Consider the following 15791-nt stretch of genomic DNA (forward strand, 5'->3'; position numbering starts at 1 on the left):
GTGACTTTTACTAAAAATGTGTGTGACAAAACCGTAGCCTTACTTATGATAAACAGTCTGTTCCACTTTGTTTTTAGCTGTGACACTCTGAATACCTTTCCCAGCCATGAAGAAGAACTCGTCGTAAGCCCGAAAGTTTGTCTCCTTCAGCAACAGAAGTTGGTCCAATAAAAGATACTACCTCACCCATCTTGTCTCTCAGATTTTTAAAGGTATTTAGGCGCCTAACAATGCAGATAGATGCTAAGCGATTTTCAAAAGTACCTAAGCAGATTAGGTGCCTAATTCCCATTGGATTCAAGAGTTAAACACCTAACCTGCTTAGGTGCTTTAGAAAATCCCATTAGGCACCTATCAGCATCTTTAGGCACCTAAATACCTTTAAAAATCTGGTCCATAGTGTAAGCAGGCCCTCACTACCACATTACCAATCTTCTGAATGAGCCAGCCAGAATTATGATTATTCCTGATTTTTTAAAAGCATATCCTTCACTGTAAGTCTAATATAGGTAGGCTTGGAAGGATTCGATTTTTTTCAGTAAATCTCAGTAAATGTCGATTTCACTGTACACGCACAAACTGACAAAATAATTCCATTGATAATAAATGAAGTTTACAGATAAGAAAAATGCTGCTTGAGAACTTAGAGTTTAATTTAAGGATATTTACTGTGTATATTTTGACATGGAATGTTGACAATTTGTGTTTTAACAGTTATAAAGCTTCAGTTTTTTGAATTGCAGCATCCATGTAATTCAATAATACACTCCCACATTGTCTGGAACACCCCCATAATTTCCTCAAACTATGAAAATTTAAATCATTTAAAATAAATACGTAAAACCCATAATTGGGTGCAATTGAACAGTTAAATAGGTACAAATTTTAAAATGCTTAAAAACAAACATGATTATTATTTATCAAAATTATAAAAACAATAAATATCAAGTTCTGCCAAACCCACAGGGTCTAATGCCTACAGTGGATGGGCATAATTCATCGCCACAGGTACAGGAATGGGGAATTTGCACCCCCTTGCAGCAACCTTAAGAAGTTCTAAATCTGGTCATGGTACCTCAGCAGGTGGGAAACCTGACTGATTCCTTGACATGAGCCCAGTGCTCTGACGACCAATTGCTGCTACTTCCCTGCCTTCTATTATTTTTCTTTCTTCAAAGAATAGGTACTGGCAAGGTAGCAGCATACTCAGCCCCTGACTTTTCTACTGAAATTGTAAGCAGGTGCCAATTAAGATGATGGATTTTGCAGTGGGCACACATATCCATATGAAAGCTATGAAATTCATGTAGGCCTCTGAACACGAGTCTGATAGTAAGGATTTTCAGTCAATACTGGCCTGTGTTTGATGCAAAACAATGACCTAGATATGGCAGGTTTGAGTCCTTGTATCATAGAGTCCCTTTTAGGTACATTTCCAATTGCTGGTACAGCACTGTGTTTGGGGCAATACATTCTATTCCAGCAAAAACTAGGGTACAAAATGTGAAGGTTGCAGTTAAGCACTCGGGTCAGGAAATGCCAAAGTTAAGGTTACACGACCAGCTGAGCTCTGCCCCCAGAGACATATGAATTACAATATAGAACCAGATTCTCTTATGTACTCTGTGTGGACAGTAAAGTTGCCATGGCATCTTGAGAGGGGAGGGTTGGTTTGTATATTGGCAAGAATAGCAGTTTGCCCTAATATCCTTGGCCCAGCATTCTCTTTAGCCCCACTGTCATGCTGTGTAGTGTTACTATTTATATTGCAGTAGTGCCTACGAGCCCTAGTCATGGACCAGCACCCTTGCCTGGCTGCTGCCTTCCATGCTCCAACTATGGTTACATAGTTGATGTGATCTCAGAAATCCTTAGAGGTTGGCTGCTCTTAATTAAGTGAGTGAAAGAGCTCCCTCTCCGGCCTCTAGACTGGCCAACAAGTGCCATTTGATTGAAATATGTGCTGCCCTGGGTTTTGTTTTATGTTGCACCATGATTTGCAGATCATAAAGGTATTTAGGTATGAAACCTAGTCCCTAGTTTTCAGGAGGTTCTTGCTGAGTGAATGAAATAAACCAGCTTTGCTATGTGGCTGGGGGAGGGGGCAGGAGAAAGAGGGCTATTGCAGATTGTGAAGATAGTTCATTTGATTCACACAGTGAGAACATCCTTAAACCCAGGTATTTCACATCTTGGCCATTTGGACCCCAAAATTTAATTATTGCAGCCCACACACACACATACCTGCATTGCTGCCCCCGCCACCCCACAGTCACTGCTGGCTGGGCCCTCCCTACCTTGCTACTGCATGCCCCTGCCCTCTGTAGGACCAGGGACTCTCAGCTGCACCTCCTGCTCCAGCTTTGGGCCCCTTCATCTTTTGTCGCCCCCCCACTCCCCAGGGATCAGAGAAAGGGGGACCTGCCCAGTGGGCAGCAGGGAGGGATAAGAAAGCGGAGCTGACACCATGTTCGCAAGAGGGACACAGAGGGAGATCAGAAAGTGCAGCAGCTCATAGCCAGCTCTGCTTCCTCATCTGCTCTTGTGAAAATGGTATTGGCTCCACTCTCCACTCCCTCCACACCCTACCCCCATCTGAAGTCTCCTATTGGCTCTTGGGCAGCTCCCCACTTCTCTGGCCTCTCTCTGCTCCCTGGAGGGAAGAGGACTGGAGAAGGGATCAGGACCCCAGGGCTGCTGGCTGATGGTGCCTGTCCTCCAGAACACTGTCTGTCAATCCAGTGCAGAGGGACCCAGAGCTGGAGGGGAAACCTGCCCCAAAAGAGGTACGTATCATATAATGCAGTCCAATTAAGAGATCTGTCTCCCATTGACTTCAGTAGGTTCAGGATTGGGCCATAGCTTGTACAGCAAAGTGCTTTATCTGTATGCAGGCAAACAATGTAAGATACTAATTATCATTAACCCTTTTCCTGCACTGTGGATATTATTCCATATAAAAATTGTTAAAATAATGTTATGGTTGTAAAGCACTTGGGACTTAGGAGATGCACAAATTAAGGTTGCCTGGGTAATCTTCATAATTCCCCTTTGTGAGTACATAGCCAGTATTATTTCAGTCATATCTGTGACTTCTCCTACCACTCAGCTAGGACAGTGTGCGGTTTTTCCCTACTAGCTTTTATAGTACTTAGATCCCTGATGCTGCCAAAAAAGCACCCTTGATTTATTTGTCAGTCAGTAGCTTTCATGCTGACAATGGTTTCAGCTATTTAAAAGATATATTTTGACAAGGTTTCTTTCCTATTTTATTTCTATTAATCTTAGGCCTGCCATGAAATGTTAGAGAAGCAGAGACAGACACTGCATGATCTGGAAGAAGAGGATGACTGCCAAAGCACTGAGGCCGTTGCAGAGCTCCATCAGGTGATCTATTGATTTGTACTAGTGGCTGCGAAAAGTCTGAAAATCTCCAGTCCAGTTACAAAACAGGACTAGACCTCAGGCATAGAAACTTCCGAGATTTATCATTCATTTGATATTCTGCAGCTTTCGAGACGCTGGGTAGTGCACTAACCTGCTTGGGATTTAGTCTTTTACTTTGGGAGACCTGGATTTCACAAATGGAAATGAATTTGGTCTCCTCCTATTCTGTGATAGATGTGGGGTTCCTAGCACTCTACATGAAGAACATTCACGACTTATTCTCTGACCACAAGTCAGCTCTTGGTAATATAAGGGACAACTTTCCTTTGTAGACTTGCAGAATTTTCCCTCTCTAAGTGACCACATACCTTTATGCTTCCACTAGAAAAGTTTGCCGACACAATCTCCCTGCAATCACACCAGCAAACAAGGCTTACAGCAGGAAGGCACTGGTGCCAGATATAAGGCAGGAAAGGGAAAATGCATCTCATGTCCTAATACTTTTCCCAGACAAGGTGCTAGGGTGACCCCAGTCATAGAGGAAAAGCAAGAGAGACAAGGAAAGTATATAAGGCTTCTTGATTTACTTATAGAGATCTAGGTAGTGAGTTAATTTATTGACAGTGTTGGTTCACTGACACTTTTAAATGAGGATTTTAATTTGTAATATTTAATATTGGTCTTGCTAATTGGAAATTGTTGCTACTGATGAAGTTTTCATGCTTTGTTATCTTCTTGTTATGTGTGTAAGATTAATACTATCTAATTGTAGCAAAAGCAATGACCTTTGATTGAGCTGAAAGTGATTAGTTGTAGTCTAACAGGCTCTGTTTTGATTAATTGTGACCAGTCTGGTGTGTCATGGATATCTCTAGTCCATATCAGACCTGGTTGCATGGGCATCTTAGTACATGCTAATTATAGGATTGTGCATTTGTTCCACTTTATAAGAGTTTTCATTGCCCCTGTGCATTTTTTATCTATCAAGTTTTGATAAGTTTGAAAAAACTGACTAGTGGCTTTTTACTTAGTAGAGTATGAACGCGTGCTGGAGCAGGTTTGTGTAATGGTTCTAGGAAAAGTATATTTGAGGAACAAACTACTTATTCAGAAAAGGGAAAAAACTGGTTTGGAGGGTTGTGTTTGTGAATCTGAGTAGATGCTTTCTTCGGGTAATTTTTTAATTTAAGAAGAGCAAGTCAACATGTCTGCTAGTATTACATGTGATACGTATGCTTTGTAAAGCAGTCATTAACTTTCATCATTTCATTTGATGTCCTTAGCGTCAAAGATATTTCCCCCGAACACAATGCTTATGGAAGTTGTATTCCATTATTGGAAACTCTACTTCACTGACGTTTTAAGACCAGCTTAAAATCCTGTTTGGCTAAGTTTTGTTTTCCATTAAAAATATTTGGGTGAATTAAATGTTTCTAATATTGACAGGCTGACAGAAAGCTGTGTGTAAGCTTCTTCTCACTCAGCCATAACCTGCTACGGCACGCAAGCTGATTTTCAGTGGCACTCACACTGCCCGGGTCCTGGCCACCGGTCCGGGGGGCTCTGCATTTTAATTTAATTTTAAATGAAGCTTCTTAAACATTTTAAAAACCTTATTTACTTTACATACAACAATAGTTTAGTTATATATTATAGACTTATAGAAAGAGACCTTCTAAAAACGTTAAAATGTATTACTGGCACACGAAACCTTAAATTAGAGTGAATAAATGAAGACTCGGCACAGCACTTCTGAAAGGTTGCCGACCCCTGTTCTATACTGTACCTGCTATTCCACTCCTGGGCCTGTCCTGAGTAGAGACTGCCAGTCATGTAAAACTAAAGAAAGTTCTTCAGTGGTTAACAAATCGACTGATATCTACCAGGAATTTACATTCAGGAAACTAAACTCACATCTGTTTTTACAATAAGCAGTCTTTTATCCTTGTCCATCAAATGTGATCAGCTAATGCATCAATATCAAGTAATGGTCCCGCTCTCTCTCCTAGGCATAGCTGCTATTGATTGTATTAAAGGATGACATCAGAAAGTACACTACATAAGAGGCATAGGCTGTGAATGAAAAGAAATTTACTGTACTCTCCAAATGCTTTAAGAACAGGCTTGATCCTCTGCTGGTGTAAACCAATGTAGCTCCACTGAAGTCAAACAGAGCTACCCTGATTTCCACCAGCTTGAGTGTACAAGGAATAGTGGTTATTAAAAATGTCTATTACCTGGGGCATGAAACAAAGGCAAAGGAGAATCCCAGGGAAGAAATTATGTCTCAGAGAATCACAGTCTCTTCCCTGTTTCCTCTCCTCTCCCTCTTCTGTACCCCTTGCTCCAGGGGAAGAGGAATGTATGCAGTTCCTTTACCTTGGAATCCCAGATGCTTGGCCAGCACGTTAGAAAGCCAGAATCAAGGCTCCACCTGCCCACGCTCCACTGTCTTGCAGATGCCATGCACAGCTCACTCTCCACCCATCATGCCTGGAAGTGAGGTGCAGCAAGGCTGCCTAGAGGAATGAGGGAGCTTATTCTCCTGTGTGGCTGTGCTATAGCCAGGCACAATCAAACCCTTCATTTCCATTTTGCCATTGCGTGATATCTGCACACTCCTTTACAATGTGAAGACAAAGATGGCATGCATCACCAAGGCATGAACAAGTGAGAGGCTCAATTCAAGAGGTGAGGAATCAGTCAAATAATGAGTTTGTGCAATTAAAATTTCACATTTTCCTAAATGCAAATGTACATTACAAAGGAGAGTAAAATAGTAAAAAATGGCTTTTCATTAACTAGATTGGCGCAAACAAGTCCTCTTTGTCGTGTGATTTTTAGAATATCACTGGAAAATTAAGCCCAGCTACATTCATGAAAGGTTAACAAGTGTAACCCACTGGTCACTCTGTTACATGTCCTCTTCTGTGCCTCATTCACTGAGGATGTGCGTCTGTTACAACTCTCACATCTTCTGTGGATCGGGCACAGAATGGGACATAATGCAAAGTGACTAGTGTACTACATTGCTCAGTCCAGAAGAAGTATTTAATCTTGTCCTGACCATTTGAGGCTCACAGCAGTGTGAATCCCAGACAAGACACCACTAATGCTGGCTGCCATCTTGGCTCACACCACAGATTGAACCAGGGACCCTCAGAGTTAGAGGATTGAATCTCAGCAGCCCAGCCATATTCAGGGAAGGTGAAAAATGGCAGTAGAATCTTGCCTTTTGTCACATAAAGCCTGGCAAAGTCTGCAATATTGAACAGGGTGGTTGTGTTTCGTCTCTTTTTAAATTGTTTGAGAGTGAATTAAGGTATCATTCACCACAGACAGCAATACAAACTTCCACTCGGTGCCCTGCCTGGAGGTGCCTCAACCTGGACCACTACAGGGATGAGAGGAGTCCAGTGTGCGTAATCAGACCTTTCAGTCTATGGCTGCTAATTAGAAACCCTTACGTTACTTTTAACAGTCCTCCTGGAATTCAGAGCCCGTTTGGACGGTAGTTTGACTAAAATAGACAGCAGTCCTGTAGGAAATGGACAGATGATAGAAATTGCCATATTGGATCAAACTCATGGGTCCATCTACAGCAGTGTCCCATCCCTGACAGTGGCCAGCAGCAGACACTTCAGAGGAAGGTGCAAGAAATCCTGCAGTCATATAGACTCATGTGGTTTCCTGAGGGATAATTTCAGCTGGTAAAAATTCAATGACTTTTGACCCAGGCAGTTTTTAAACCAGTGACCTAATGGCACAAAGGCCTATGTTCCACTGTTAATTATCTGAACCATCCAATCTTTCATTTAAACAGTACATTAAAAAAAATTTATACTATAGACTGTTTTAAGCCTGAAGGAATCCTCAGGTGAAGAGGCAGAAGGCTAGCGATATGGAGCTATCACATTGATTTTTTTTTTAAGAGGCTGCCAGTTCTGCCCCTTCATATCAGCTCACTGATTTCTGGATTTTAAGAGTCACTGAAATTCTGTTCAGTAGTGATGTGGTTTGCAAGTGATTTGCCAGTCAAGCCCTAATCCCTTACAACAAATTGGAGAAAGGATTTGGTGTTTAACGTGTATAGACAAGCTAAACATGGTAGTCAATATGGAGCCCATCTGCCTGATTCTCCTGTCGCTTACAGTTTTATACCAATGCAACTATTAAGTTCAACAGTTACTCCTGATTTCATAGGTGCTGGAACTAGGAGTGCTGCGGGTGCTGCCACACTCCCTGGCTTGAAGTAGTTTCCATCATATACAGAATTTACCATTTGGTTTAGTGGCTCTCAGCTCCCCACTTGTTCCAGCACCCCTGCCTGATTTACCTTGGTATGCATGAACAGAGAACCTGTCCCATAGATTCAATATCATGCAGAATGGCAGGATAATCTCTATGTGGGTATTGGTGTTAAAGTGTTGTGAAAGGGGAGTGCGAGTTTGACTGAATGACTAGAATCCCTGGTGACTAGATGAGAGAATGTCAAATCATTGTACACACCACTTACTATTTCTCATAGTTTCTGTTATCTTGTCCTCCCACACCTTCCTCCACCTGTTTGTTTCATTCATCTTTTCACTTTGTCAAGACTGTAAGCGTTTCAGGGCAGGAACAATCTCTTCACTACTAAGTGGTATAGCCCTTAGCACAGTGGCCCAGAAGGTACTACTGTAATACAATAAACAAACAGTAGTCTGGATCAGAATAAATACAGGTAAATGTCAATATTTTGGAAGTTTAATGAGTATGTATTGGTGTGCATGGTAGGGAAGAAGAATTGAGTAGGTGTGTTTTTTGTGTGTGTATATATATGTCAATGAAAGTGATTTATCCTAGGGAAGCTGCTTGTGGTGTGATGTGAAGTAAATGAATGAGTATGAGCAGTTTGTACTTGGAGAATGGTATGCAGGATTTTTATATGTAGTGGCTGTGACCCAAGGACCTCTTCATGCCTACTGACAGAGGGCGTAAGGGGTGCATAAGGGTTATAAGAATCCCCTGGGTCTAATATCTGTATAACTTGTCCACCAAAGAATGTCATGTAAGGTTTCTAATGAAAGCCTGTGTCACAGTGGTCATCATAATCATTGTGAGATGTATGTATGGAAAATGAGTGGAGAGTTGTGTGTATATACTAAAGATTGTGTTCTCTGGGACCGACAGTTAAGACAGGTTACCAAAATGTAATCCACATATTCCTGTCAGGCAGGTGACCACCCTGGCTGGTCACGTGCAAAATTTAGTATTTTATGGTTCACAATAGACACTAGGAGTGGCAAGAAAAACAAAGACAACAGGAGTTAGCCTGTTTAGGTGTAAGGCAATGGACTTTTGAAACTATATCTGGGGTACAGATGAGCCCTCAGGAATTCCTTCAGTCTCAGGACAAGTTGCCAGCAGGCTCGATTTTATGAGAAGGGATTTCAGCCAAACTGGTTGGAAACACTGGGGAGAAGGACATGGGATAAGCTATCTTGTAGTACAAGTGGTTTTCTATCTTTTTTCATTTGTGGACCCCTAAACATTTTCAAATGGAGGTGCAGACCCCTTTGGAAATCTTAGACATAGTCTGCTGACCCCCAGGGGTCCGCAGACCACAGGTTGACAAAACACTCTTGTAGGAGATAGGGGAATGCCTTGAGTACATTTAGGCTCTAGGAATCATGTTAAGGTTTTGTTTTATATGCAGCTATTTGTTTCCAATATTCTTACTCTGAGGCCAAGTCTGCATTCAAAAGCGAAGTCGACCCAGGAAAAATCCATACCCCTGAGCGATGTAGTTAAGCCGACCTAACCTCCAGTGTAGACAGCATTTGGTCAACAGAAGAATTCTCCTGTCAACCTAGCTGCTGCGTTTTGGGGAAGTGGATTAACTACGTCGATGGGAGAACTCCTCCTGTTTCTGTAGGACGCGTCTACACTGAAGCACTATAATGGCACAGGCGTAGCACTGCAGCTGTACCTCTGTAGCATTTCAAGTGTAGACAGGCCCCTCCATCACTTGAATCTGGTTTTTGATAATAAACTTATTCTTCTTTTCACTACATATAAAGTGCTGTGTGTTAAGTAAACTTGTGATCCTCAGTTGAATTTTATAATCTAATCCATATTATTCCTTTGGGAATAGTGGCACTAAGAGTTCTGTGAGTGGGATAGAGGCTGAGCACTCCAGAGGGAAGCTAGGCAGACTCCGGGGTCGGGGTGTGAGCCTACCACGGACCAGGCACACAAAGAGCGATGCCTGCAGAGGCCTGGAAGGTAGCGCTTGTGTTGCCAGAGGCTGATGGCTTCAGGAAGCTGATCCACAGCATGTACAGACAAGACCTCCTCACAGCAAGGGCGGGTGGTGTCGAGGTACCTCACAACCCCAGCTATGCCAGGAAAGCCTGACAGTAGTGGACTTCAAACAGTGGGGATTAGATAAATTGACTGTGATAGTGGGGATAGAAGAACTGTTACAATCTTTGTAAATAATTTGTGAAAAAGTTAATTGACATTGAGTCATGCAGGTATTTTGTGCCCTTTGTACAAATTTTAATTTATCCAGTCTACAAGAATAGAATGGAGAAGTAGAATAAAAATTAACTGAAATTTTTAGATTAAAGAAAAGGTGTCAGAGAAATCCTGATCAGTTAGAGGAGCATAATGTATTGCAGGTTTGTGTAACTTATGCATTGCAGGGGTTTTTATTGTGTCATTTTCTGTTGTCAGGCAGTAAAAGTGGCTTCCAGTTATCTCCTGTCCTGCCCTCTTGTGGACTCTGAACAAAGAAAATGAGGTGTTTTTTGCAGTTCTGCTTGAATTTTTGTGGTTCAGATGTTACCTAATCTGTAATCTTATCCTCCTCCTCTTCTGTGTGCTATGCTGTAGAGATGAGAGAAGAGGCTAGTGGCTAACAATTCATTATGAGGAAAACAGAAGTTCATTTGAGGACAACCAAAAAAAAGTAACTAGCAGCTGAGAGTTACAAAGTCTCTTGTAAGGGACTCATTTTTAAAGTATATTTCATCAAGTTTAGGATGGAGGCTATGGAAGCTCACACTTTAATGTTGTCTCTAGTTCTTCTCCTTCTAACAGGACTTCAAGAAAATACTATCCTACCTCTCATTTGATAGGAAGTAAAAGATGAATAGGAATGTAGGTTAAAACATTGTAACTAATGGATAATATTAACAGATAAGGCAATAAACATTTTTGAGTGATTAAAAAGTAATATGAAGCTAGCGTTAAAAGTAATTTTTTTTCAGCTACAAAGGGCAAACTTTTTCTGTTTCAAAATATGAAATTCAGGACGTAGCATATTGTGATCCTGTTCTACGTTCTTAGTCCCAGATCTTCAAAGGTATTTTAGGCTCCTAACTTCCATTGATTTCAGTAGAAGTTAGGAGCCTAAAGACCTCTGTGGATCTGGGTCCTAAAGCCTTATTTTTCCTTCACATTCTCTGTGCAACTCTATTAACTAAAATATAAGGGTTGCATTTTCTAAACTGGACTGTAATTTTGGGTGCCCACTTGAGCTAGATGTCCAAGGTGCTGAGCACCTACAGCTCCCATTTACTTCAGGTGGATCTACAGATATTCAACACCCATGAAAACCAGACTATAGAGGTCTCAGGTTGAGCAACCAAACTTTGAAGTACCCAAAACTTAAAGGTTTGGCATTGTGATTTACTAGGAAGTGTTGGAAGGCAGTGTGGAATAATAGATTAGGCATGGAAATTAGAACCCAGCTCTCCAGGTTGTATCTAATCCTGGTTCTGGCACTTATTTGCTGATTAAATTTAAGCAGGTCATTTTAATCTCACTTCAAGCTGAGGGTGTGATTTCAGGCTAGCCAGGATAGGTATGCACTACAGCTAGCTGTCTTGCTTAAGTGCCTGGGGTCTTGGCTGGGCACATACTCGTGGTGGCTATCCCATCCTCAGGGTAGGATAGAGATATTGGGTTGAATATCATCCCATCAGAGGGTTGAATTTAATAAAAAGCCTAATTCTGCAGTTTTCTCCCTCCTCCTTATGACACCCTTTTAGATACCTGAAAACTGCTATCATGTCCCCTCTCAGTCTTCTCTTTTCTAAACTAAACAAACCCAGTTCTTTCAGCCTTCCCTCATAGGTCATGTTCTCAAGACCTTTAATCATTCTTGTTGCTCTTCTCTGGACCCTCTCCAATTTCTCCACATCTTTCTTGAAATGCGGTGCCCAGAACTGGACGCAATACTCCAGCTGAGGCCTAACCAGAGCAGAGTAGAGCGGAAGAATGACTTCGCGTGTCTTGCTCACAACACACCTGTTAATACATCCCAGAATCATGTTTGCTTTTTTTGCAACCGCATCACGCTGTTGACTCATATTTAGCCTGTGGTCCACTATAACTCCTAGATCCCTTTCTGCCGTACTCCTTCCTAGACAGTCTCTTCCCATTCTATATGTGTGAAACTGATTTTTTCTTCCTAAGTGGAGCACTTTGCATTTGTCTTTGTTAAACTTCATCCTTTTTAACTCAGACCATTTCTCCAATTTGTCCAGATCATTTTGAATTATGACCCTGTCCTCCAAAGCAGTTGCAATCCCTCCCAGTTTGGTATCATCCGCAAACTTAATAAGCGTACTTTCTATACCAATATCTAAGTCGTTAATGAAGATATTGAACAGAGCCGGTCCCAAAACAGACCCCTGCGGAACCCCACTTGTTATGCCTTTCCAGCAGGATTGAGAACCATTAATAACAACTCTCTGAGTACGGTTATCCAGCCAGTTATGCACCCACCTTATAGTAGCCCCATCTAAATAGTATTTGCCTAGTTTATCAATAAGAATATCATGCGAGACCGTATCAAATGCCTTACTAAAGTCTAGGTATACCACATCCACACAGAGGGTGTGGTTTTTTTTGGTTCAGAGTGTGAGATTAACCTCCCCTCACGAACTAAATTGAAAAAAAGCCACTCTTACACCAGAATAAGAGTGTCCACACAGGTGGATATGCCAGTATAACTATACATTGTAGACAAGTTCCAACTGCAGGCAACTTCCCTCCAACTTCCCTCCTTTGCAGTCACTTTTTGGCATAAACCAACAATACATAATATGCATTAGTCAGCACTTGGAATCCAGCTCAATATTTCTGAAGGGCTTTTTCTCCATTATAATCACATTCTTCACCTCACCTCACTCAGATCAAACTTTACAATGTGCCCCGTGTTTTAATGTTGCTCTTTTGTTTGCTGTTAGTGAAATTCCATCAGCTGTATACTTCCCTTGTTTTTCCTGCGTGATTATATATTTCTCCTCCTTTGAAATTCAAAGGCATCCAGCATTTATCCAAGACCATTTCACTTCTGCATTTAAATTATGATAGTTATTTATGCTTGATGAATTTCTAAGGATGATTTTTGAAAAAGCTTGAGGTTGGCTGTCATATTACAAACATGTTCATTTAACTCTGCAATCAGCTACTCTATTAATGGAATCAATTTGAATAAATTGCATTAAGTAAAAGTTCTGAAGACAAAAAGATGACACATCAAGAGATATTTAATGACCATTCTATGGACGTTCCAGTCCAAAAATAAGATACGTATTGGAACCAGTACTTTGTTTCTCTTGTATAAAAGAAACTTAATATTGCAATGGCCCATTAAATAGCAATATGTAAAGCAACTTCTCTGTTTAGAGCCACATTCCACCACCCTTACTTACATTGAGTAATATCTTACTCTGTAAGTAGTTCCTTGCAGAACAAGCTTATACTCAGCTTGAGTCAGATTGGCAGAATCTGGCCCCCATTAGCATTTCCACATCCAGAAGCTTTTTCCTATGTAGGTTCTTATTTTTCCCTCATCACTATAGTAACGGAGCATCTTATAGTGCAGTAAGCAACATGACTAAGGTCTGCCACATGTGGTTCATTTTCTCCCACTTCCCATCATAGGATAAAACTGTGTGCATTGTTTTGGTTAGGTAGGGTGTTGGATCATGTGGGGTTTGTTTTTTTAATGTACACACTGCTCTGCATGTATGTCAGAGAAGGCAGGTGGAAAATGTGTGCCTTGCATTTGGAGTAGATGAGGTTTGTGATGGTCCTTAGTTCTTATGGGAGCTCATTCCACAGTCTCAGATCAGTCCCCCAAAATGCTCCTGACAGATGAGCTTCCCCCTTATAGTAGGACTTTTGAGAAGTGGGTGTCATTACAAATTAAATATTCACACACTTTCAGCAGCTAAAGGATCTTCAAATTTTTGCATATACAAATCATCATGGGTGCAATTATTTGTCACTTAGATGTCCAAGTTCCTGTTTGTGTACTGTATTTATACCCATAGTTTTGTTCTTGGGAAAAATAAAAGAGGGAGGTCTGGCTGTGGTTGATCTGAAAAACTGTCTCTATAATTGTAATACACTTCTGCCTCGATATAACGCTGTCCTCGGGAGCCAAACAATCTTACCGCGTTGTAGGTGAAACTGCGTTATATCGAACTTGCTTTGATCCACCGGAGTGCGCAGCCCCGCCCCCCCACCCCCGGAGCACTGCTTTACCGCGTTATATCCGAATTAGTGTTAAAATTGGGTCACGTTATATTGGGGTAGAGGTGTACTACTATTTTGAACTTCTGTAGCACCTTTCACTAGAAGATATCAAAGTGCTTTACAAAGAAATAATTAAGCCACTTTGATCTAGGGATCACCTCTCTCTCTCAAATGCTGTTCTGTGAAGCAAAACAACCACAGTTCAGTTGGGTAGAATTGCTGTGCCCTGCTAAGTAATGCAAGACAGGTGATAAAGATTACAACATCCGTTTGAACTGCAGGAGTTCATGGACCTAATCATGCAAACACATATGTACATATAACTTTTTACTATGTATTTGTATTACAGTAGTGCTAAGAGGCCCTATTGGGGTCCCATTGTACTAAGTGCTGTATTTACAGTTCCTCTTCCAACTAACTTACTGTTTAAAAAAAGACAAGACAGACAGCGAGTAGAATTACCATTTTAGAGATGGTAAACAGAGGCAGAAGGAGATTATGTAACTTGCCCAGCATCACACAGGAAGTCTGTGCCATAGCCAGGAATTAAACTGATATCTTCTGAGTGGTAGGCCAGAGCTTAAACTACAAGACCTATCCTTTCCCGTAACTCCAGTGGACTTGCTGAATTTTATGCACATGAGTATGTGCTTAAGTAATGGCAGGATTGGGGCCTAAATAAAAGAAGATACGGGGGAACAGTTCTGGAGGATGATCTGGGAGTTAATAATAAGAGAGAAGTATTTCCTAAAGAGGTGTGCGGGGAGGGAGGGGGATAAGGATAGTTTTCAAGGAGAGAGAGAGGGGGGGGGGGGAGTGTAAGAGAACAGGCAGCTGAATAGAAGCAGGAAGATAGAAGTTACAAAACCAAAAGTGGGAGAATGAAATGAAGGGCTGTGTAAGGCAGGAGAATTGGGATGCCAAGAGAGAGCAGGAGAAGGTGGTCAAGGGAATGAGATTTAAGCAATGACATAAATGAATCTGTATCTCTATTGTTAGGAACTGTGTTCTGGAACTTCCCGTTCTTTAGATGAGTTGGTGCAAGAGTTATTTCTTCGGACTCTTCCTACCAAGACTGGTCTGTCTTTAAGAGAATGTGAACTTCTAAAAGAAGAATGTCAGGAGAATTTGATCCTTCAATTAGAGAAATGGGACAGCTGTAGACAAAAGCAGTGGAAGCTCTTCCAAGAACAACTGCAACAAGAAAAACAGGTATGGATTCAAAAATTGTGGCAGGTATCAAAATTCTCAAATCACAAACTCTTTCATACTTATACTCCGTTACAACTAGTTTTTCAGTGTTCTCGGTTTAAGCACTTGTTTGGGCTTTCACTTTGTGCTGGCCTTTTAAAATGTATTAATGGTCCTGCTTGATTATATAGCACGTCTTGATATAATTTACATATGTAGTAGTCACACAATACTACCTTGCAGTGATCTCATCAGCTGATTAAATAAATGTAATCCAGTGAAACTATTTTCCTAAATTGGATAAAAATTAAGGTATTGATTGGTAGTAATTAGCAAATCAGCTGCCACAAGGTGGTTAAGAAACTGTTCTCCACAACCATTCTTATGGGTTCCTCCATGAAAAGTGATATATGTGTGAGGCCATATTAAGTGTCCTACTAAAGCTAGTTCTGTGATTTACCATACAGTGGTTTTACATTCATTTAGAAAACTTGAGAATATAAAAAGCTTAAACAATAAATTAAAGAAAGTTCCTAAGTATGCTTCACCCGCCTTTTCCATGGTTTTGAGGTTTTCCGTGTGCCTCTCATGTGGTGATTTTAATCTTTCCTTTCATCGGAGAGTGGAACATGTAGCTAGCCTGTTATTTCAGCTGTTCTGAAAAATAGTTATTT

General features: G+C 41.1%; 1 protein-coding gene across 2 annotated transcripts in view; it reads left to right on the forward strand.

Annotated features, from left to right (window-relative positions):
• Window positions 1-15791, forward strand: part of EVC (EvC ciliary complex subunit 1) — an 88992-nt gene that overhangs the window by 48474 nt on the left and 24727 nt on the right. For both annotated transcript variants that reach the window (XM_026648050.1, XM_026648051.1), the window contains exons 11-12: window positions 3289-3387; window positions 14926-15138. In XM_026648050.1, the coding sequence (XP_026503835.1) occupies window positions 3289-3387; window positions 14926-15138 (312 nt within the window). The remainder of the gene's footprint in view (window positions 1-3288; window positions 3388-14925; window positions 15139-15791) is intronic.

Source organism: Terrapene carolina, unplaced genomic scaffold (assembly GCF_002925995.2).
Source record: "Terrapene carolina triunguis isolate 2854851 unplaced genomic scaffold, T_m_triunguis-2.0 Scaffold66, whole genome shotgun sequence".
In the NCBI taxonomy this organism is placed as follows: Eukaryota; Metazoa; Chordata; order Testudines; family Emydidae; genus Terrapene; species Terrapene triunguis.